Genomic DNA, 25,362 nt, shown 5'->3' on the forward strand with positions numbered 1-25,362 from the left:
TCCCTCTCTGGATGGAGCTAGGAAAACTTTGCATGTATACCAACCCATGTGTACATACACATATGTATTATTTCTATATCAAAAACCATGAGTTTGTGCTAATGTCTTTGACTCCGAGCCAGCACCAAAGGGTGCATTCTAAGCTTTTTCCTATTCCTTATTTATACCTTCTTTCTCCCAACAATGGGAAACCTGGCTCTCATTATCTACAATATATTGACTTACTTGTTGAACCCTCCTGTTTGTATGCAGTAGTTTCAAAGTTGCTACACCATACCCCCCTGAGAAGCAAATCTACCAAAGTACAGTGCACACAGTTCATTTTGTGTTTAACCTTAGAGTATCCGGTCAAAAGCCCTGTTTTCTTAAAGATACGTAGATCAGCCCCTTTTTTCATCACTCTCAGTGTGGTTTTATCATGCTTCTGTAATACAGTTAGATTAATTTTGTCACAGTCTGCATTTCATCCCCTCCCCCCCACCCCCCCCACCCCCACCCCCCCCCAGTTCTGGTTGATTAGAAAAAAAAAAAATTGTATCCAGTAAAATTCATTCTCTTCTGTGCATTGTAGGGTGTTTAGCAGTAACCGGAGACATGGTTCTCACAGTTCTGTTTGTCTAATTTCAGCAGAGAGATCGAAACCATAAGCTAAAAACAAATAGGAAAGCCTAGTTGGTCTTGTATGTTTGTCTACTATTTCCATCAGAGACTTTAACATATTCATCATAGTACTTCAAATGCCTTGTCCAATAGTTCCAACATTCTGCCATATCTGAGTCTGGTTTTACTGATTACTTTGTGCCTTGACATAGTGAACTGGATTTACTGGTTTTTTTTTTTTTTTCTTTCTTCTTGCTTTCTGTGTATGAATTCTTTATTGAAAGCTGGACATCTTGTATAGGGCAGTAGATTGTTTTTTGTTTTTTTTGTTTTTTGTTTTTGTTTTTGTTTTTTTTTTGCCTTGACATGTGCACCTGTCTCCATTAGTTGTTTAGTGTGGGAGTTTGAGTTAATCTGTGCAGGAGCTGGGTTGGGTTTGAGTTTTGTTAAGTTGCTGTGATGTCCTCAGTGCATAGCAGCCTTCCAGTTACTCCAGTAATCCTAGTGTTTAGAGAGGGGCTGGTGTTTGGGAGTTTTCTCAATGTCTGCTCCAAATTCAGCTTTAGGCTGCCTTTGCATTGCATCTCAGCTAGGGCTGGTCTCATACTCCTGCAGCTCTTTTAGCTGAAATGTCTTATTTATTCATTTGTTGAGAACATATTTTCTTTTATAATGTTCAACATGTTTGTAATAATAGCTGCTTTAAAATTCTTTTCTGCTAATTCAACACATGGGTCATCCTTGGGTGGTTTCCATTTCTTTTGAGTGTGGGTCAGTTTTTTCTCTTTCTGTGTATGTCCAGTAATTTTGGATTGTATCCTGGGTGGTGTGAATCACACATTGTAGAGATTGTTTTCTATTTTGTTCCTGTGCAGAAAATTGGGGTTTGATAGCAAGGAATTAACTTGGCTCACCTCGAACTCCATCCACCTCTCTTTTCCTTCACTTGAAATACCTGTTCAGTTATTTTGTCCTTAATTCAACTCCTTAGAATCTGTGCTTGTGGTTTTCAGAGGTCAGTGAGAGATTTGGGCAGAGTTTATATACAGAATTTGTGATTCTTTCTGGTATTTCCTCTACTCCCTCCTTTTCCAGCATCTTTGGTTGTCCTGAAATATATCTTCTGCTTCTTCAAGGCAGTAAAGCTGCAGGTTTTCTACCATTTGCCCTGTGTGGCCTTAGCTGGGGTCTACACTCATGCCTATAGCCATAAACTGGGAAATTTGCCCCCTGCTCTTTCCTCTTCTGCCTGCTTTTGGATTCTCTTTAGTGTCTTTAAGTGGTTGATTTTTTCTTTTCTTTTCTTTTCTTTTTTTTTTCTTCAGATTTTGTACTTGTTTTTGGCAGGAGCATCGGTCTATTTGGAACTACTCTCTGAACAGAAATTGGCTATTTAGGCTCCTATTTCTAAACCCACTATTTTGCCTGTAAATTTGTTTTGGGAGACAATATAGGGACAACTGCCTGTACCTGTTTATTACTGTGATTTCTAAAATAAGAGAATTAAGGAGCAGACCTAGTATGCTCATGTTATCACTGCCTGTCTGTTGGAGGTAAACAGAACACTTCTATGTAGGTTATCGCTTCCTCTGAGCCCTGGATCTCATCCCCTTAGGTTTCACAGATGCTGTTAGCCTTGGACTATTACCCCCTTCTCCTATATCTTCAACTTTACCCTCTCTACTGGCTCCCTTCCACTGTCATTTAAAAATGCTCACATCTTGGGGCGCCTGGGTGGCTCAGTCGGTTAAGCGTCCGACTTCAGCTCAGGTCACGATCTCACCGTCCGTGAGTTCGAGCCCCGCGTCGGGCTCTGGGCTGATGGCTCAGAGCCTGGAGCCTGCTTCTGATTCTGTGTCTCCCTCTCTCTCTGCCCCTCCCCTGTTCATGCTCTGTCTCTCTCTGTCTCAAAAATAAATAAACGTTAAAAAAAAAATTTATAAAAAAAAATAAATAAATAAAATAAAAATGCTCACATCTCACCGAGGTTAAGAGAAAGAATTCTCTCCCCTTCCCCACCTCCTGCAGCTACCATACTTTCTCTCTTCTCCTTGCACAGCTTGTCCTCTTCCTCTCTCCCCAATCACTCCTCAGCACATTCTTGCCTTACTTTTGTCCCCACCAGTGTATGAGATTGCTCTGACCGAGGTTACCAGGGCCCCCAGGTCACCAAGTTCATTCTCATTAGCTCTGTGCTGATAATTTCCAAAGTGATGTATCCCCTCTGACTTTTCTCCTGAACCTCCTCTGTTGCTCTGCATCTTCCCCTGCATCTCTCATAGGGTTCTCAAATTCAGCATGTTCTCATCTATCTTCCTCCCACAGTACTTTTCCCTTTTCTTGTCTGTGTATGTGGAACCTTATCCGTTGTCACCTCCATATCCATTGGGTCAGCAAGTCTGTTGATTCTGCCTCATTGAACAGCTCTTGAAGCTGTTTACTTCTCTCCATCCCCCCGGCACAACCCAAGTCCAAGTCGTTCTCATCCCTCCCCTGTACAGTCTAACTCCTCATCCTGCGTGCACTGTTGCCCTTCACTCCGCTTCATCCACAAAGATGCTTTCCTAATAAAACCTTCATTGGCTCCTCACTGCCAGCAGGATAAAGTCCACACTCCTCAATTTGGCCTGCATCACCTGCATGCTTGCCCTTGCCTGCTCTGGCCCTTCCAGCTTGCCTTTGCCACCTCATCTGCTCCTTTCCTCCACCCCGTCCTCTGAACATAGACACCCTGGGGTTGTTTTGGTATGTGCTGAGCACTCAGCTGGGAACACTCTCTGTCCTCCAACCTCTCCTTTGCCTGTATAAAAGCTATTAATTACCCTTCTTGTCTGAACTGAGATGTTATTTCCTGGGGAGGCTTTTCCGGACCTCCCCTCAAGAGCAGGTCACGTCCCCTGTTGTGTTTCCAGAGTCCCGAGTACTTGTTCTTTCCTAGCATCCCTCACTTATAAAGACTTTTTAAAGAAGCCTGGCTTCTGCTCTAGATTCTGAGTCCCATTTCTTGCCTCTTCTCTTCCTTTCTCTGACCTTTGTACCAAGCCCAGTGCCTAGTGAGTAGTGGACATCCAAGGGATTTTTGTTTAATGAATGGATTAGAGACAAGAAAAGCTCCATATGACAATAGAATAGACTCTGTTACTGTAAAATATAATCTCTCCTGCTTGCCATACTTGACTGTAATACACTAATCTTACTTCCTGAAAAGAGATAAACTGACAGTATGACATGAAGGTGGAACCCAGCTGCTTACAGCAGGAGTCTTTGGACATGTGCTCCCACTGGGGCAAGTGCCTCTGAGCGAGTGTGAGTCTCACGGTGAAAATACTTCATGGAATGGCTGCAGGCTGTGTTGTGCCTGTTGAGTTTACCACAAATAATTTTGAAAAGAATAACTGAACTGGGGCTTCAGTACAATTTTGTACATTTTCAAAAAGTAGGTGTTGGTATGTGGTAGGGCACCACCTGCTGACTTGAGACACATTTGGATCCTTAGACATGCAGCAAGAAAAGACTTAGCCAGCGTTGAGCAAAGGAATCATGAACTTTCTTTCAGTTGTGTGCCTGTGGTGTGCAGTGTTAAAGAGAAAGAAGTCAGGTAATTTAGAAACACTTTCCCTGGAGAGAATGGCAAGGGCTTCTGGCCTTGGCCAGCATGCTACGTGTTTGGATTCATTTGTCTGTACAACCTTTGTTTTCACTTGCTTCATTTGCTGTGTTTTGGGAGATTAAGAATTTAGGGAAATGACTAGCTGCAGAATCGTAAAATGGAAATTTTGATTAAATTAAAAATGTTGATTTCTGTTTCCTACTATTTCCGTGTTCTACTAACTTTGTTTTGTCTGTCAGACGTTGTGCATAATATGCTTTTCCTGTAAGGATGAGTGCCAACTGCTGACAGGGTTCAGAATTCTTATTGATGCTTGCTTGTAGGCTCTTCGTACAAAGGTGATACTTGTTCAGGATTGGGAAAATGTAATGACTGTAGGCTGTGTAAGTCCTGTCTTCCTTAAGAAAGGAAGTTCATCCTTCTCAAAGTTGTGTGTAATTAGAAGCAAATGTTCTTTATACACTTAGAAAATAAATTTTGGAATAACAGAGGTGCTATCCTTGAAAGGTGCCATATGCCATTACTTTTGACATCATGACATTCTGAGAGGAACTATTTTTTTTTTTTTAATTGTTGGTTCTTAAAAAGAAGTGGTGAATGACCTGTTTGACTAATGTACAGTAAATCTTGTCTTTTCCCTTGTTAAAATATGTTTGCTATAGGGCCATTCTTGGACAGTGAGGCTAAGTCTTCATTAAATGTAAGGGGTGGTGTTTTCCCTCATGCTAATCACATGTCCTTAGGACATGGCAGCCAGGCAGAACATCTAGTCTGTCCCTCCTTGTGCTTGTCGTCCTGGCCTGACAACAGCCTTGTTAGGCTTATAGCCCTAGGTAAGAAGTGTGCTGGTCTGTGTTTGGGGGCTCCCACTCTGGGGTAGCAGGTCCTGAGGGAGTGATGTTGAAGCTAGACCAGAAGGGTGATGAAAGTAGTCAGGCTATGGAGGAAATGGAGGAGGAGAATAGGAGGGAGGAGAACAGTGCCAGTGTTTGAGGAACTCCAGAAACTCCCAAGATGACTTGTGTTTAGAGAGCAAGGGAGGAGTGGAACAGGGTGCGGCTGCAAACTGCACAGTGGAGGCACTCTTTCTCTGCGTCCTTCCTTGAATTTCAGAAATGTCTGTTGCTTCCTTGTTGCCCTCAGACTAAAGTCCACATACTAAGTAATGAAGGCTCTTGTTAGTTAGCCTCATTTTCCCTTTAAAGCCCCTTTCTCTGTCGCCCTTTCTGATTTCCATATGCCCCATGTTGAGGCCACTGGGATTTTATCGTTCTGTAACTTGAATGCTCTTATACCTTTGTTCTGCTTGTTGTCTGGCTGAAATACTGTTCCCACCCTTCTTCTCTACTAGTAAAGCTCAGCTTAATATCATTATGTTGTTGAAGACCTCCCTGCTGCCTGAAATCAGAGTGAATGGATTCTCACTCTGTGGTTTGATAATATTTTGTCATTCTGTTATTCCAATCGTCCTGTCCTGACTTGTCTCTGGTTGTGTATATGTATAGATTCCCCACTACTGTTAGGCACAGAAGGGCAAGCCTTTGATTTAACTTGTACTTTTAGACCTACATACAGTAGGGGATCTTTGAATTTTGGTTGAGTTGCGTCAAAGTGGTAAGTAGCAGTCAGTGATTTAGAAGCATTCATCTGTATCAAATCTTATCTCTAGAAATCAAACATTGAATGAAATGTTTTCCCACAGTCTTTGTCTCGGGAAACTCTTTAGTAGACATGGACTCCATAGGGAATTGTTAGAGTGCCCTGGGTTGAGAAAGAAGGGTTAGCTTCCAGGGGGACAGGAGGAGAGCTCACCTTCCTGCTGCCTTTGTTACTTCAGAGTTCAGTGTCTGATGTCTTTATTTTGACCCTTCCCATTTTGTGCAGAGCACCTATTAAGAACATCTTCAACCAGCCGACCTGCTTCTCTGCCAAGAGTACCTGCCATGGAAAATGCCAAGACCATCTCAGGTGATGACTTTTATCTGGAATTTCCCTTAGAAAGACTTCCAGAGGTCTTAGTGATGGTACTAAATACTTTCTCTTTAGACTTACCTAGCTTTTCTTGCCTCTTTAGCTCTTGAGTTGATTATTTTCACTCTGAATTTCCCCTGTTGTATTTTTCAGATTCTATAGAAATCACATTTCATGGCCCTGATTTCAAAATAATCAATTTCATGGCCCAAAACTAGATTGTTCCATTTATTTAACAAGATTTGTGAAGTGCCTAGAATGGGCTAGATGTCGTGCTGAAAATATAGCTTGATACAAAGTTGGTATAGTTGTGAAAGATTCTAGTATTAATCCCAAGGTGTGTCATGACTGTTATTTCAGAGCACACCAAAAATTCTCTGGAAACCAGATTTTTCCAGTATAAAAAAGCCATCCTATAATGATGAATGTAACAAGCTTACTTTGTCTCATAGAGCTAACCCCAGTTTATCAGTTGCTCACATTATTTTCCCTTTGTGGCCCTTATTTGCCCTTAATAACTCAGCTAGAAATTGGACCAGAAAAGGAGAAATTCCTATAACTTTACCTCATACAGTTAACCTTCCACTTGCATGGGGATTTAAGCTAGTACAGTTTTTATGCATTATAGCCAGATCTTTGTATTAGTGGGAAGTCCAGCCAAAATTACCATCCCAAAGCTCCGATTCCAAAGCCTTTTCTTGCTTTTTTGAATTTTTTTTAAAGTTTATTTATTTATTTGGGGGGGGGGGAGGGGTAGAGAGAGAGGGAGAGAGAAAATCCCAAGCAGGCTCCACACTGTCAGCACAGAGCCCAATGCGGGGCTCAAACTCATGAACCATAATATTATGACCTAAGCCGAAGTTGGATGTTTAACTGACTGAGCCACCCAGGTGCCTCCAAAGCCTTTTCTTATCATAGAGTTCTTCTGATTCGTTTTCAGTTTCCCCTATATTTTTAAAAAATTTTTGATGTTTATTTTTGAGAGACAGACCATGAGTGGGGGAGGGGCAGAGAGAGAGGGAGACACAGAATCAGAAGCAGGCTCCAGGCTCCAAGCTGTCAGCACAGAGGCTGACACGGGACTTGAACCCACGAACTGCGAGATCATGACCTGAGCCGAAGTCGGACACTTAACCAATTGAGCCACTCAGGTGTGCCCTCAGTTTCCTCTATTTTATATAAAATTATGAAAGGGGTTCTCATCCAATTTCCTAGCACACCACTTAAAAGAAACTGCTGATTTAAGGCATATGAAGATCTGATATTGAAAGAAAAACAAGAATAATCACAAAATTATGTCAGAAATATTTATAAATATATCATTCTAATAAGATCATGTAATAGGAGAAAGCGTCTCTCTCCTCTGGATCTTTACAGACATCACTTCACTAATGCAGAGTTATATTCTGCTTGTGACCATCCTATAATCACCAATAAAATTTTAGTCCATAAAAGCAGGGGCAGTTTCAGTAATCTGGGAAGAATTACTGATGTATAACATTGATTACAGCCAGCTCAGGGCACCTGTATATCCAGCATCTTCTGATATGAGAGAGTATATGTCTGAGGTCAGGAACTTTGTCTCATATTTCACTTCTTCCCGCATTCAGCCCAGAGCCTTGAGCACCTGTGCCAACTCAGTGCCTCCTTGCTAGAAATTTGCTTTTGTTGTGGCTCTGTTACCAACGGCTAAAGCAGGAGCTACTTCCACTTAGCAGTTCTTAGAACTTTCCGTAATTCTAACAAGGTGTGATGGCTTACTGTGGTAGCCTTTCAAAATAGAACTTTTCTGACTGATCTTGTTTCTCAGTAGTTGAAGTGACACCTTTTGGTTTTCTGTTTGCTCATTGGTTTATGTTTTTTAAAACATGGCCTGACCCAGAATTAAATGATGATGTATTTTTCCTTTTTTTCCCCTTAAATGGTATTTTGGCTATGTTCAGAAGGGTTATGTTTACTTTAGTTGAGAGTGGATAGTATGTTCTGTGATTGTTATGGTGAAGGATAAGATGTATTCCATACCTTCAGGAAATGTGGGGTTCAATGCATATCTCAACTACTGCATCTTTTTTACAGGTTTTTTAATGAAAGAAAGAAATCCTTCCAAGTTACCAGTATGATAAAGGAAATGTTAGTTTTTTCATATATGGTAATTTCTACTTTTTTTTGGAACCTGCTGAAGAAAAGGTCTCAAAAACCTAATTTAAAAGTATTTTATAAAAGTAACCATCTTTCTCCATTATGAAATGCATAATGACTATTTTTCACAATCAGTATCTCGACGAAGTAGTGAAGAGATGAAACGAGACATCAATGCACCCGAGGGAGCATCGCCGGCCTCTCTTATGGCTATGGGAACCACGTCTCCACAGCTTTCCCTGTCTTCCTCTCCCACGGCGTCCGTCACCCCCACCACCCGAAGTCGGATAAGGTAGAGAACAGTTAATACTGATGGATTTCATGTATACCTCTTCTAGCCTTCGGAGATCAATAATCAGATTATAAAATAATGGCAATCGAGCACTGATTTTTTTTCTTTGTGGGTTATTGTTTTCTCATCTCTTCTATGCCCAGAATTGGGTAAGATGGTATAGAAGTAAAAAGCAAGGCAAAGTCAAAGAGGTGGTTCCTTTCCTCCTAAGCATTGTGGAATTACAATATGGGGTGTGGGTGGAGGGTTAGGGGGAAGCTTCCTAGGGGAGTGGTGCCTGGGTGTGGAGGGTGGGCTGGCAAGGTCAGCAAGGTCAGAGACATGAGTGAATGTACAGAAGGGTGAGTAACCAAGGTTTGGGGGAGCTATGGGTAGGTGGTACACCATGTGCAGAGAGGATGGGCACAGAAGACCAGAGGAAGGTGTGGACCCACCATATCTGGGGGCAGTGGAAGAAAAGATTGATAGGGTAGGATGTGGCTAGGCATGGAACCTCCTTACAGTCAAATTGAATCACTTTGATATAGTAGGAGATATAAAGTGGGGTAAATAAATCAGAGTGAGGAGATGATTCAAGGATTCTTCCATTGTGGACAAAAATCGGGGAACACAACTGAAATGACATTATAATATTTTGGGGACAAAGATGCTGAGTCCGAATCAGTATGACAGCAGTGGAAATGGTGAAGGGAAGGTGGGACTCAGGAGGCTTTTCACAGGGAAAGATGATTGGTTTTGGCAGCAGGTTTCTAGAAAAGGAATGGAAGAATGAGAGCCACCAGAGACGGTTCTAATTGTTCTAGACCAGAAGGTGGGAACATGGTGCCACACTGATCTTTGGTAAACAGTACCTGAAAATGTAGTAGTATATTTTATTCATACTTCTCTTATGTCAGAATCCATTTGGGACTAAGAAGTAGTTATAATTTAGAGGAAAAAAAAAATTTCAAAAAGATAGCATACATCGTATATAGGGGTGAGGAAAACTGTCGAGGTGTATTGGGAAGAATTGAAGGAGGGATAGGAGTGGATTTCAGAACTTTAGCCTTATATGTATGAGAATAAAATGGAATGTTTGGCCTCTCAAACTCAAGTTATATACTTTAGTTTAAAGCCCTGACTCTAGGGACTCAACCTCTAAGAATAGTGGTCCCATAAGCTGTGCGCCATCAGAGCAAGTAGGGGTGCAGTGAGGCTCATGCAGGGAGAGCACTGTTCACACCTGTCTCTGTCCTGGGTGGTAGGCCATACCTGTAGTATGCCTGTGGGAAGTGCACCCACTCTTCTGGCTCCCCTACTCAGAAGCTGTGATCTTCAACTGGAAGGTGTCTTCATCTTATAATGGAAGGTGTCTTCATCTTATAATGAAGAGGTTATGAGAGACGACCCTCCAGCTCTGGGAGGCTCTTTTCTGAAGCTTGCCATTGTAGTCCGTAAAGTTAACTCTTCTTTGATACTTTAATTTTAAGCTGTTTCTATAAACAAACAGACCTGGTGTGAGCCAGAGTAAACCTTTCACATTGATTATAGTAGTAGTATTTTAAGCATGTTGGAGATTTATTCATTCATGCATTCATTCATTCATTCATTTGGCTTGTTTTTTTGTGTTCGTATTTCATTAACTTTATTCTCATTCTCTTTTCCTATGTTCAGTGGTATTATAACACACTTCTTTGGGCTTTTTAAACCAAAGCAGGAGTCTGGTGGGCTGGCATGCAAACATAAAAGTATATTTCTTCAAGACAGCAGTCTTAACTCCTTGCTGGAAATTTTTGTATTTTACTTTTGGTTCTAAGATAAATCAAACCGGTGCTGCTTCAGCACACCTCTGAATTGGAAAAGCTTCAGTTATAAATATGTACTCTTTGATTTTCTAGCATAGCTTGAAGGGTGAAAACATAGAATCAATGCACTGAAGAATATTAAGCCACTTGTAATATAGTAGCCGTTAGGATACTTATTGGGCATAAGTATACTTATGGGGTGTGGGATGGAATCTCTGCTTTATTCCTAAAGTAATCACTAAAAAATAGAACAAACTTTTAAGGGTATGCCACTTATCAAAGAGCAGGTCATTTTAGAAGCGCTCTCTCTCCAGGTATTCATCAAGTAGTTACTAAAAGGCAGGATTTGGTCCAGGATATGTCAGATTGTATGCCTTACTTGCTTCATCACCAGAGTGATCACAAAATCTTTTTTGATTCATTGTCTTATTTAGAGCAGGATATTTATTCTGTCTTCAAGGAAATTGACAGTGCCTAAAAGGTACCCTACATATAATTTTAAGACATGAATTGTAAGTAGCCGTTGTTTTTGGTTTGTTTTTTTTTTTTTTTTTTTTTTTTGAACTCCTGTGGTGTGTCTACTTTATAGTAAACTTTGAAGTTCCTTGAGGGGGCAGGAACCCTGTGTTGTTCACTATCCATTGCCTGGCAGAGTGGTGTTCCATAAGGAGGTATTGAACAAGTGAGTGAGTTTACAGAAAAATCCCATTTTCTATGCAAGATAAAACTCTAGTTACCTGTAGTCAATAAAGAGTGTATATCTTCACAATAACCACATTTGAAACATTTTATGAATGTTTTAATGTGTGTTGCCATCTGTTGTCTTATCTGCTTCCCCTAAATGTAAGCACCTTGAAGGTAGGCACTAGTCCTTCTAATCCTTCACTTTGCATAATCTTGCCCTTTGTATTTACAATAAGTGATTTATTTTTATTTATATTTAAAAAAATTTTTTTTACATTTATTTTTGAGAGAAAGAGAGAGAGACAGAGCACAAGTGGAGGAGGGGCAGAGAGGGAGGGAGACACAGAATCTAAAGCAGGCTCCAGGCTCTGAGCTGTCAGCAACAGAGCCCAACGTGGGGCTTGAACTCATAAACCGTGAGATATGACCTGAGCCAAGTTGGACACTTAACTGAATGAGCCACCCAGGGGCCCCAAGTGATTTATTTATTTATTTTTTTAAATAGTTAAAAAAAATTTTTTAATGTTTATTTATTTTTGACAGAGAGAGACAGAGCATGAGCAGGGGAGGGGCAGAGAGAGAGGGAGACACAGAATCCGAAGCAGGCTCCAGGCCCTGAGCTGTCAGCAGCACAGAGACCGATGCGGCGCTCGAGCTCACAGACCATGAGATCATGACCTGAGCTGAAGTCGGACGGACGCTCAACCGACTGAGCCATCCAGGCGCCCCCCCACCAAGTGATTTATTTTTTAAAAAAAGACGAAATGATTGAGGACATAAAAGGTTGAAAACAAAAACTAGTAAAATAAAACTAAAGCATAAAGATTATGGAAGGGCAAGATACTGAATAAAAGTCGGCCATAACAGCTTTCATATGCAGCCACTGTCAGGTTGTTTTTCCTCCTGAGCATTCTGGAAAGCATTCCATTAATTGTGAGTGCACACCATACTAAATCTTTGCCAGTTTCCGTGTGGGTAATAAACAGAGTCCATCCCTTCAGATAGCAGAAACTGGTCTGTGAGGATCCTGTAAAAATTGAGAAGTAAAATCAATTGAATGAAAGCCTACATCTTGCTATTAGATGCCTTAGTATGTGCAATTATCCCGTCCAGGAATGCAAACTGACACTGTTCTTTCTTCTTTGTGGGGTTTCTGGTTTATAATGTGCTCAAATAAAAAATATTTTAACTTTGGATTCCTTATTTTCACTTAGGGAAGAAAGGAAAGACCCTCTGTCTGCATTGGCGAGAGAATATGGAGGATCAAAGAGGAATGCTTTGCTGAAGTGGTGTCAGAAGAAAACAGAAGGCTATCAGGTAATCATATGGTTCCTTTCTCCCACATGAGCAAGGGCCAAACCAGGTGCTGGAGTGTCAGAGCTTGCTACACATCTCACATTAAAATGGGGAATCCTGTGCTGAATTTCAGGATCACATTCAACACAAAGTCTATCCCAAACTTGGCTGAGTGTCACTTGGATGGCATAAATTTTTTACCTTACCAGAGTAGCTAATCTTTCCAGTACTTTTATTCAGCTGTTATAACACTTTCTTTTTTTTTTTTCTTTTTTTTTTTTTTTTAACATTTATTTGTTATTGAGAGACAGAGAGAGACAGAGCATGAGCATGGGAGGGGCAGAGAGAGGAGGAGACACAGAATCCAAAGCAGGCTCCAGGCTCTGAGCTGTTATCACAGAGCCCGATGCGGGGCTCGAACCCACAAACTGCGAGATCATGACCTGAGCCGAAGTCGGATGCTTAACTGACTGAGCCACCCAGGCGCCCCAATATAACACTTTCTTAACTAATTCCTGTTAACTGCCTTCACTGAGGTCCCATCTGATCTAAGAGTGAAAATATATTTATTTTACTTTAAATTAATATTTTCATCAATGATTAAAATTATAAATTTTATGTTATATTTTACTACAATAAAAAATTACTTAGCAAAAAAATAAAAGTAAATGAATGGGATATAAGTAAATAGAAAATCAGCAAGGATGTACATGACTTGAAGTATATACTAGATACTATATATCTAGATACTAAATGTAGATAGATAGTGTATCTGCATATCTGTACAGATATATATGGATAAATGAGTTATATTCTGTATAGGCTTGGAGACTCCTGGCATCCAACAACAGAAGAATACACATTCTTCTCAGGTGCACATAGAACATCACAAGTTAGGGTATATGTTGGGTCATAAAATGACTCAATAAATTTGAACAAAGATTGAGATTATATCGAGTATCTTTTCTAACCATAGTGGAATGAAATTAGAAATGTATAACAGAAGGAAAATTCACAACTAAGTGGAAATTAAACACAATTTCTAGATAATCAGTGGGCAAAGAATAAATCACAAGGGAAATTAGAAAATAAGAATGAAAGTGAAAACACAACATATCAAAACTTATGGGAGGCATTGAAAGCAGCTCTCTGAGGGAAATTTATAACCATAAACACCTACCTTTAAAGAGAAGAAATCTCAAATCAATATCCTAACCTTTCACTTTAGGAAAGTAGAAAAAGAAGAGCAATCTGAGCCAAAAGCAATCAGAAGGAAAGAAATAAAGATTACAGCAGACAGAACAGTAGAGAAGATTAATGAAACCAAAAGTTGGTTCTTTGAAAAGATCAACAAATCAACAAACCTTTTGCTAGATGGACAAAGGAAAAAAGAGCAGACTGAAATTAAAAATCAGGAATAAAAGAGGGGACATTACTAGTGACCTCACAGAAATAGGGAGTACTTATTTACTTAGTAAATAATAATAGGAATACTTAAAAGGGAATACTATGAACAATTGTATGCTGACAAATTGGGTAACCTAGGTATGAAAGGGGAAATTCTTAAATATGCAAACTATCAATTATGACCCAAGAAGAAAGAAAATCTGAACAGACCTATAACAATGAAAGAGACTGAATTATTAATGAAAATACTTCCAACAGAGAAAAGCTCAAGGCCAGATAGCTTCATTGGTGAATTCTGCCAAATGTTTACAAGAATTAACACCAGTCTTTCTCAAACTCTTCCAAAAACAGAAGAGAGAACACTTTGTGACTTACTCCCTGAGGCCAATTTACCTTGATAACCAGCCCAGAAAAAAACGTTGTAGAGAAAACTATGGATCAATATTCTTTATGCAAAAATTCTTAACAAAATACTGACAAACAATCCAGGAGCAAATAAAAAGAATCCTACACCATGACCAAGTGGGATTTATCCCTGGAATGCAAGGTTGGTTCAACATATGATAATTAATCAACATATAATAAAGGGAAAAAAACGAAGATAATCATGTCAGTAGGCACAGAAAGAATACTTGACAAAATAAAAACCTATTTATGATAAAAAATAGCAAATTGGGAATAGAAGGGGGCTTTCTCAGTCTGTTAAAGAGCATATGTGAAAAACCCACAGCTCACAGCATACCTCATGGTGAAAGACTTTGAAAGCTTTCCCTTTGAAAGCTGTTGTCATATCAGGAACAAAAAAGGACGTTCACTCTCACCACTTCTATTCAGTATTTTCCTGGAAATTCTAGCTAGAGCAGTTGGGCAAGAGAAAAAAAATAAGTTATTGAAGAGGAAGAAGTAAAACCATCTCTGCAGATGACATGATTTATATCTAGAAAGTCTTAAAGAATTAACATACAAACTGTTAGAGCTAATAAACATTCAGCTAAATTGCAGGATACAAGGTCAGTATACTAAAACCACTTGCATTTCTATACACTAGTAATGGAAACTCTGAAAATGAAATTAAAACACTCCCATTTGCAATAACATCAAAAAGAATAAAGTACTTAGAAATAAATTTAACCAAAGTGGGGGAGGGAACAAGGCTTTTACACTTAAAACTGTAAAACATTGCTGAAAGAAATTAAAGAAAATCTAAATAAATGGAAAGACATCCCATGTTCATGGATTGGAAATTTTGATACATGCTACAGCATGAATGAACTTAGAAAATATGCTTTTTGAAGAAGCCAGACAGGAAGCTCCAGCCTAAAAGCCTTAAGTACTCCAGCACAGGCAGCACGGAGCCTGCCTGGGATTTTCTCTTCTCTTTCTCTGCCCCTCCCCAGCTTGCATTCTCTTTCTCTCCTTCCCCCTCCCTCCCTGTCTCTCTCTCTCTCTCTCTCTCTCTCTCTCTCTCTCTCTCTCTCTCTCTCTCTCTCTCTCTCCCTCTCAAATAAATAAATAAATGAATAAATAAGATGAACTTTTAAAATGTTAAATAATCAAATTTAGATGATTCAAGCCTTAAATCAATGATTTAACTAATGTCCCTTGGTTCCTTTCCACTTAAATTCTCTGATTATAATCCTAAAGTACATTGTTTTGGTTGAAAAAACAAAAAAACACAAATCTGAGGGAAGTGAAGGGGGAGAAGTGTAGGGGAGAAGAGCAAGGCTAATCCCAAGGTACTTTGAGGAAAGCTACAGGGGGGCCCTGAGGTCCTGTGGAATTTTCGTGAGTTGGATGCCCTGCTTAGGAGTTTGCAGTGTAGGAAACTGTCACTCCCTGTTGGCATCTGTCCACACTTGTACCCACGAGGAAACATTTGAGGCTTCAGTGAACATGGGATTTGTCATGTGGCTGGTTCCAGATGGTTCCCCCCATTAAGACTTTTGGAAATGGGCATACCAAAGATTTTGTCTTATCCTTCTGTAGTGTTAAGTAGACATTACACAGATACCCTCCCATATCGCTGCTTTTATAAGGAAATCTTTATTACAGAAGTACTCCAACTGTTATAACACACACACACACATGAACTTAAAAACTTCAATTAATAATTTTAAGTTTTTTTTCATTGAGTGGGTACTTACAGGACAGGGAGAAATATAATGCATACCAGAATAATGAACATAGATAAAACCTTTCTGTACACTAGATGGTCTTATGCTACAAACCCAGTTTCCCCTTTCTTTACCTCCTGTGGACACTTCTGTAATGATAACCTACGTATGGCTTTTTTGTTTGTCTTACTTTTTCTTTCCTGTTACACAGATCTCTACTCTTGCTGTTTAAAAGTGGATAGGATGCTGGTTCTTTTATTTCAAATTCTGTGAGTTAAAATTGGACAGTTTGAAATGAAAAAACTTTGTAAACTGAAAGATATATCTGATAAAGCTCTTAATTTGTCAAGAGCCGTGTAAGAAGTGCCAGAGCCCTTCCCTTATCTAGTTTTAAGTATGGATGACCATACCCATCCTTAGGAGCCAGCAGTTTGGGACCAGTTTTTTTTTTCTTTTTTCTTTTTTTTTTTTTTTTTTTTTTGGTCTCTGACTACTCACAGTCTACAGGAAAGGGCAGGTTGTGACACTTGACTAGCTCACTAGAGCAGGACCTGTTACGTGACACTCAGCACATACTGCTCTCTCAGGCCCCAAATGCATCATTAATGCTTGGACCATGCATGCTTTATGTCGTAGAAGCTGTCTAATCAACGGAGATAGATTCCCTAATACCATATCATCTTCCTTTAACTCTCTTAAGAGTCATCCTAAAATAATTGTGCTAATCACTGTAACTTCATTAACCATCCATTATAAAACAAGCCCTTCTGAGTTTGCCTTTTATCTAACGAATACACTTTCTCTTTTAAATTGTGTCCTGCCACTTATTGTTCACTGAAGTTTTAGAATACTAGAATTATTACTGTTGGCCTTGGCATTCTGATTTACTGTCAGGTTTACAAATGTGGGACTGAAAACCCCCACAGGACAAATGACAGCCTCAAAGCTGTATCATGAGTCCACGACATCATACTAACAACCTTTAGCATTATTGCTTTAAGGATTAAATCTTCCTTGTGTTTTAAATCAGTGCCTCATTTTCTACATATTATGTTTTTATTTATTTTTTCTACAGTTATGCTTTTAAGTTTAATGTAAATATGCAGTTAACATTATTTTTTTTAACTTTATTTATTTTGAGAGAGAGTGTGTGTGTGCAGGAGGGGCAGAGAGCAAGAATCCCAAGCAGGCTCTATACCGTCAATGTGGAGCCTGACACAGGGCTTGAACTCACAAACCACAAGATCATGACCTGAGCCAAAGTCAGACGCTTAACCAACTGGGCCACCCAGGCACCCCTAACATTAATAATTCTTAAGCGCTTATGGGGAAAAGTGCTAATACATTGCCCTATTTCATAACCTCTATAATTTCTCCTTCCCAGAGGCAACTACTTTCAATTCTTCTGGCTATGTTTGGTTAGGGATTGACAATATCAGATTGATAAGGTAATTGAGAAAATGATTTATAGTTTCAGTATATTTTCTTTGATTATAAATTTTATATTTAGCAGCTTTATATTTAGCTGGTGTACCATTGTTTTCTTGTTCTGGAAAAACCTAACTGAATACAATCAAGGAGCCTCTAAAGGTTAATTTAAGAGAGCCCTACTTTTTTTTTTTTTTTTCAGTTTTTTAAATTTTTTTATTTTTTTTATTTTTTAATATATGAAATTTATTGTCAAATTGGTTTCCATACAACACCCAGTGCTCATCCCAAAAGATGCCCTCTTCAGTACCCATCACCTACACTCCCCTCCCTCCCACCCCCCATCAACCCTCAGTTTGTTTTCAGTTTTTAAGAGTCTCTTATGCTTTTTTTTTAAATTTTTTTTTTTAACGTTTATTTATTTTTGAGACAGAGAGAGACAGAGCATGAACGAGGGAGGGGCAGAGAGAGAGGGAGACACAGAATCGGAAGCAGGCTCCAGGCTCTGAGCCATCAGCCCAGAGCCCGACGCGGGGCTCGAACTCACGGACCGTGAGATCGTGACCTGAGCTGAAGTCGGACGCTTAACCGACTGAGCCACCCAGGCGCCCCAAGAGTCTCTTATTCTTTAAGAGAGCCCTACTTTGGATGAAAAATCTTTGTTTTCTGATAAAATGCCAGACCTAGAATTGGATTATTTAATCCAAAGGATAATGAAATCACTTAATCTTGTACAGAATAGTTTTTTTTAATTTAATTTTTTAAATTTACATCCAAATTAGTTAGCATATAGTGCAGCAGTGATTTCAGGAGTATATTCCTGAATGCCCCTTACCCATTTAGCCCATCCCACCTCCCACAGTCCCTCCAGTATCCCTCTGTTTGTTCTCCATATTTAAGAGTCTCATGTTTTGTCCCTCTCCCTGTTTTTCTATTATTTTTGCTTCCCTTAGGTTCATCTGTTCTGTGTCTTAAAGTCTTCATATGAGTGAAGTCATATGATATTTGTCTTTGACTAATTTCACTTAGCATAATACCCTCTAGTTCCATCCACGTAGTTGCAAATGACAAGATTTCATTCTTTTTGATTGCCGAGTAATACTCCATTGTATATACATGTACCACATCTTCTTTATCCATTTATCTCTCGATGGACATTTGGGCTCTTTCCATACTTCGGCTGTTGTTGATAGTGCTGCTATAAACATTGGGGTGTATGTGTCCCTTCAAAACAGCATACCTGTATCCCTTGGATAAATACCTTAGTAGTGCAATTGCTGGGTCATAGGGTAGTTCTATTTTTAATTTTTTGAGGAACCTCCATACTGTTTTCCAGAGTGGCTGCACCAACTTGCATTCCCACCAACAATGCCAAAGGGATCCTCTTTCTCCGCATCTTCACCAACATCTGTTGTTGCCTGAGTTGTTAATGTTAGCCATTCTGACAGGTGTAAGGTCGTATCTCATTGTGGTTTTGATTTGTATTTCCCTGATGATGAGTTAGTTGAGCATTTTTTCCTGTGTCAGTTGGCCACCTGGATGTCTTTCCTGGAGAAGGGTCTGTTCATGTCTTTTGCTCATTTCTTCACTGGATTTTTTTGTTTTTTGGATGTTGAGTTTGACAAGTCCTTTATAGATTTTGGATACTAACCTTTTATCTGATATGTCATTTGCAAATATCTTCTCTCATTCCATCAGTTGCCTTTTAGTTTTGCTGATTGTTTCCTTCGCTGTGCAGAAGCTTTTTATTTTGATGAGGTCCCAATAATTCATTTTTGCTTTTGTTTCCCTTGCCTCTGGAGTCATATTGAGTAAGAAGAGGTTGAGTAAGAAGATGAAAGAGGTTTTTGCCTGCTTTTCTCCTTGAGGATTTTGATGGTTTCCTGTGTTACGTTTAGGTCTTTCATTCATTTTGAGTTTATTTTTGTGTATGGTGTAAGGAAGTGGTCCAGGTTCATTCTTCTGCATGCCGCTGTCCTGTTTTCCCAGCACCACTTGCTGAAGAGACTGTCTTTATTCCATTGGATATCCTTCCTGCTTTGTCAAATATTAGTTGGTCATCCGTTTGTGAGTCCACTTCTGGGTTCTCTATTCTGTTCCATTGATCTGAGTGTCTGTTTTTGTGCCAGTATCATACTGTCTTGATGATTACAGCTTTGTAGTACAGCTTGAAGTCTGGGATTGTGATGCCTCCTGCTTTGTTTGGTTTTCTTTTCCTTTTTCTTAAAAAAATTTTTTTAATGTTTGTTTATTTTTGAGAGACAGAGAGTGCAAGTGGGGGAGGGGCAGAGAAAGGGAGACACAGAATCTGAAGCAGGCTCCAGGCTCTTAGTTGTCAGCACAGAGCTTGACACGGGGCTCTAACTCATGGGTCATGAGATCATGACCTGAGCTGAAGTCGGAGGCTTAACTGACTGAGCCACCCAGGCTCCCCTGGTTTTCTTTTTCAAGATTGCTTTGGCTATTCAGGGTCTTTTCTGGTTCCATACAAATTTTAGGATTATTTGTTCTAGCTCTGAAGAATGCTGGTGTTATTTTGATAGGGATTGCATTGAATATGTAGGTTGCTTTGGGTAGTATCGACATTTTAACAATATTTGCTCTTCCTATCCAGGAGCATGGAATCTTTTTCCATTTTTTTGTGTCTTCTTCAGTTTCTTTCATAAGCTTTCTCTAGTTTTTAGTGTATAGATTTTTCACCTCTTTGGTTAGATTTATTCCTAGGTATTTTATGGGTTTTGGTGCAATTGTAAATGGGATTGATTCCTTGATTTCCCTTTCTGTTGCTTCATAGTTGGTGTATAGGAATGCAATCGATTTCTGTGCATTGATTTTATATCCTGCAACTTTGTTGAATTCATGAATCAGTTCTAGCAGTTTTTTTGGTGGAATCTTTTGGGTTTTCCATATAGAGTATCATGTCGTCTGTGAAGAGTGAAAGTTTGACCTCCTCCTGGCTGATTTGGATGCCTTTTATTTCTTTGTGTTGTCTGATTGCAGAGGCTGAGACTTCCAACTATCTTGAATAACAGTGATGAGAGTGGACATGCCTGTCTTGTTCCTGATCTTAGAGGGAAAGCTCTCAGTTTTTCCCCATTGAGGATGATGTTAGTGTTGGGTCTTTCGTATATGGCTTTTATGATCTTGAGGTATGATCCTTCTGTCCCTACTTTCTTGAGGGTTTTTATCAAGAAACAATGCTATATTTTGTCAAATGCTTTCTCTGCATCTATTGAGAGGATCATATGGTTCTTGTCCTTTCTTTTATTGATGTGATGAATCACATTAATTGTTTTATGGATATTAAACCAGCCCTGCATCCCAGGTATAAATCCCACTTGGTTGTGGTGAATAATTTTTTTAATGTATTGTTGGATCCGGCTGGCTAATATCTTGTTGAGGATTTTTGCATCCATGTTCGTCAGGAAAATTGGTCTATAGTTCTCCTTTTTAGTGGGGTCTCTGGTTTTGGAATCAAGGTAATGCTGGTTTCATAGAAAGAGTTTGGAAGTTTTCCTTCCATTTCTATTTTTTGGAACAGCTTCAAGAGAATAGGTGTTAACTCCTCCTTAAATGTTTGGTAGAATTCCCCTGGAAAGTCATCTGGCCCTGACTCTTTTTTTTTGGGAGATTTTTGGTTACTAATTCAATTTCTTTACTGGTTATGGTGGAATAGTTTTAATAAATGAAAAAAAACGTTTTAGAATTGCCTGAGATAATCTCAAATAAGCATTAAGAAGTATTATTGAGGTATTTGCTCATTAATACTTGGGCTGAAGAACAAAAGATTGTACATGTCTTAGTGGAAATTAGTGGAAAAAGAAGAATTGATGGACTTGAATGGTTGGAAGTGATGTTTTTATATGCTGTGCTTTACTTGCATTCTAGCAATTTTTCCTGATATAAAAATTAACTTACCAAATACATACTAAATAAAGTCTGTGCCAGATAGTGTTATGGGTGTTAAAGCAGAATCAGTAAGTAAAAAGAATTTCTATTCTCAGGAAGCTTATGGACTAGTCAGTAAAATACACATCAATAATTAAAACTAATTAGAACTTCTTTTTAGGTAAGAATATCAGACCAGACTCCACTTAGAATTACTATGTTGTTTAAAATACACACACACACACACACACACACACACACACGTCTGCGTGTGTGTGTGTGTGTGTGTGTGTTTGAAGGCACTGGGGACTAACCTAGGCAACTAAGACCAATTTGTCAGAAACCAGAATTGCAGAAAGAAAACACATTGAGTTGAGCCCCATATTTACCCCTGCTTTTTTAAATCTTTGGACTGACTATTTGCCAACTCTTGGCATGGGACAGAGACCAAACAGAAAAAGCAGTAGTCCAGAGCTTGTTTCAGAGTCTCTGAGTAGGGATGCTAAAATTTGAGCTACAAGGACACAGTCAAGATTTGAGGGTCCTAAATCTCAGGGAAAAGACAATCCCAGGGTAGTGAGCTCCAAGTTTGACTTAGCTTTTGCCCTCAAGGTTGTTTGTCATGTCCTAAGGTGTGTGGAGGCAGGCTTAGAGAATCTCAGCAGAAGCTGTGGCCAAGAGGGTAACAATTTCAGCCCCATTTTATTGAAAAAAACTCCTCCCCATTGAACGGTCTTTGCACCCTTGTCAAAATTCATCGACTATATTCATGGTTTATTTACTTATTTCCTTGTCTGGTCTTTTTATTCTCTTTCATTGGTATATAGGTCTGCCTATGCCAGTACTACAGTATTTTCATCACTGTAGCTATGCAGTAAGTTTTGAAATCAGGAAGTGTGAGTCCTCTAGCTTTGTTCTTATTTTTATAAGATTTTTTTTAAATTTTTTTTTAAACGTTTATTTATTTTTGAGACAGAGAGAGACAGAGCATGAACGGGGGAGGGTCACAGAGAGAGGGAGACACAGAATCTGAAACAGGCTCCAGGCTCTGAGCTGTCAGCACAGAGCCCGATGCAGGGCTCGAACTCACGGACTGCGAGATCATGACCTGAGCCGAAGTCGGACACTTAACCGACCAAGCCACCCAGGCGCCCCTATAAGATTGTTTTGACTACTCAGGGTCCCTTGAGATTTGTTATTGATTTTAGGAGGGTTTTTCTCTTTCTGCAAAAAAAATCTCACTGGGACATTGGTAGGGATTGCACTGAATCTGTAGATCACTTTGGGTAATAATAACATCATAACAGTGTTAAGTATTCCACCCCATGAATATGGGATGTCTTTACTTTCTTTCGGCAGAATTTTGTAGGTTTTATCATACAAGTCCTTTACCTCCTGGATTAAGTTGATTCCTATTTGTTTTATCCTTTCTGGTGCTCCTGTAAATGGAATTATTTTCTAATTTCCCTTTTAGGTTCATAGTTAGTGTATAGAAATGCAGTTGATTTTTGTATGTTGACCTTTATCCTGCTATTTTGCTGAATTCATTGATTATATCTAACAGTTTGTATGTATGGAATTTTTAGGGTTTTCTACAGAGATTATATCGTCTGCAGACAGTGATGATTTTACTTCTTCTTTTCCAATATGGATGCCTTTTGTTTCTCTTTCTTGCCTGATTGCCCTGGGTAAAACTTCCAGAACTATGTTGAATAGAAGTGGCAAAAGTGGACATCCTTGGCTTGTTCTTCCTCAGCTTAGAAGAAAGCTTTCAGTCTTTCACCATTGAGTGAGATGTTCACTGTGAGTTTTTCATATACAGCTTTTTATAGTGTGGAGATAATTTCTTTCTATTTCTGTTTTTCAAGTGTTTTTATCATGAAAGTTTGTTGAGTTTTATTAGATGCTTTTTCTGTATCAACTGAGATGATCATGTGGGTTTTTTCCCCTTCATTCTGTTAATGTGGTTAGTATATCAAAAAAATTGATTTGTGTATGTTGTGAATCATCCTTGCATTCCAGGAATAAGTGCCACTTGGTCATTGTGTATAATCCTTTTAATGTGCTGCTGAATTTGGTTTGCTAGTATTTTGTTGAGGATTTTTGCATCAATATTGGTCTTGAGCATTGTTCTCTGATAGTGTCTTTATCTGGCTTTGGTATCAGAGTAATATTGGCCTCATAGAATGAGGTAGAAAGTGTTACTTCCTCTTCAATTTTTGGAGAAGTTTCAGGAGAATTAGGATTAGTTCTTTAACTGTTATGTAGAATCCACCAACGAAGCCATCAGGTCAAGGGCTTTTCTTTACTGGAAAGTTTTGGTTACTGATTCAGTCATCTTACTAGTTAAACATCTACTCAGATTTTTCTGTTCTTTGTAATTCAGTCTTGATAAGTTTTGTGTTTCTAGGCATTTGTCCATTTCATCTAGGTAATCCAATTTGTTGGCAGACAGTTGTTCGTAGTATTCTGTTATTATCCTTTTCATTTCTGTAGAATCTATAGTAATTTGCAGTTCCATTTCTGATTTTAGTAATTTGGGGCTTCTTTTTTCCTTAGTCTATCTAAAGGTTTGTCAATTTTTTGACCTTTTAGTGAACCAATTTTTTTATTACATTGATTTTTTTTGTCTGTTGTTTGTTCTCTTGTGTTTACCTCTGCTCTAATCTTTATTATTTACTTTCTTCTGCAAGCTTTGGGTTTAGTTTTTATTTTCCTACTTCCTTAAGTTTTAAAATTGGTTAGTTTGTTGATTTGAGGTCTTATTTTAAAAAATGTTTTTTAATGTTTATTTTTGAGAGAGACTGAGACAGAGTGTGAGTGGGGGAGGGGCAGAGAAAGAGGGAGACACAGAATCAGAAGCAGGCTTCAAACTTTGAGCTGTCAGCACAGAGCCTGATGTGGGGCTCAAACCCACGAACCACAAGATCATGACCTGAGCTGAAGTCGGACGCTTAACCTACTGAGCCATCTAGGCACCTCTCTTATTTTTTATGTATAAGAGTTTATTGCTATAAATTTCCCCCTAAATTGCTTTCTCTGTATCCCATATATTTTGATATGTTGTGTTTTACTTTACCTTTGTCTCCAATTATTTTCTGATTTCCCTTGTGATTTTTTTCTTTGATCCATTGTTTGTTTAAGAGAATTTATTTTGATCGCTTCTCGGCCTTTTGGCTAAGATCAAGTGAAGATAATTTATTTTGAGTGGCAAACCAACCATATATTCCTGGGACACATTCTTTTCAGTTATGTTGTATTATCCTTTGTAGCAAATCAAATTCAACTTGGTAGAATTCTGTATACAATTTTTGCATCTATGTCTCTGTAGAGTATTGATCAGTTTGCTTTGTTGATAATGTCTTTCCTGGGGTTTGGTATGTGTAATGTTACCCATAGAATGAGTTGGTAAGAATTCTTTCTTCTTCAGTTTTCTGAAAAAGTTTGTGTGCAGTCAGTATTACTTCCCTCTTAAATAATTGGTAGAATTCCCCAGTGAAGTCACCTGGTCTGATTCTCTTTGTGGGAAAAATTTTAATTACAAATCCAGTTGTTTTTTTTTAATGGATACAGAGCTATTCAGATTATGTTTCTTCTGGAGTGAGGTTTGGTTGGTTGTCTTTCAGGGAATCTGTTCATTTTGTCTGAGTTGTAGAATTTATTGGCATAACGTTGTTCATAATATTAACCTTCTTTTAGATATCTGTAGAATCTGAAGTGTTGTCTCTGTTCTCATTCCTGACAATGCAACTTGTATATTCTTTTTTCCTGATTAATCTAGCTAGAGGTTTATAAAAGTTATTTATCCTCTTTTAAAATAAAGTTTATTTAGTTATTTTATTATTTTATTATTTTTATTTTTTTTTTAAAAATTTAATTTTTTTAATTTATTTTTGAGACAGAGAGAGACAGAGCATGAGCAGGGGAGGGGCAGAGAGAGAGGGAGACACAGATCTGAAGCAGGCTCCAGGCTCTGAGCTGTCAGCACAGAGCCCAATGCAGGGCTTGAACTCATGAACCACAAGATCATCACCTGAGTCAAAGTCGGACACTTAACCTACTGAGCCATCCAGGTGCCCTGAAATCGTTATTTTTCTAATGATTATTCTAGGGATGACAATACATATCTTATCCCAATTGATTTAAGGT

At 38.8% G+C, this 25,362-nt stretch overlaps 1 protein-coding gene across 3 annotated transcripts in view; it reads left to right on the forward strand.

Moving 5' to 3' along the window:
• SPECC1L (sperm antigen with calponin homology and coiled-coil domains 1 like) overlaps nucleotides 1–25,362 on the forward strand; it is a 142,592-nt gene that overhangs the window by 93,834 nt on the left and 23,396 nt on the right. For all 3 annotated transcript variants that reach the window (XM_058690955.1, XM_058690953.1, XM_058690954.1), the window contains 3 exons: nucleotides 6,095–6,178; nucleotides 8,456–8,612; nucleotides 12,295–12,397. In XM_058690955.1, coding sequence (XP_058546938.1) covers nucleotides 6,095–6,178; nucleotides 8,456–8,612; nucleotides 12,295–12,397 — 344 coding nt within the window. The remainder of the gene's footprint in view (nucleotides 1–6,094; nucleotides 6,179–8,455; nucleotides 8,613–12,294; nucleotides 12,398–25,362) is intronic.

Source organism: Neofelis nebulosa, chromosome 11, assembly GCF_028018385.1.
Source record: "Neofelis nebulosa isolate mNeoNeb1 chromosome 11, mNeoNeb1.pri, whole genome shotgun sequence".
Classification (NCBI taxonomy): Eukaryota; Metazoa; Chordata; class Mammalia; order Carnivora; family Felidae; genus Neofelis; species Neofelis nebulosa.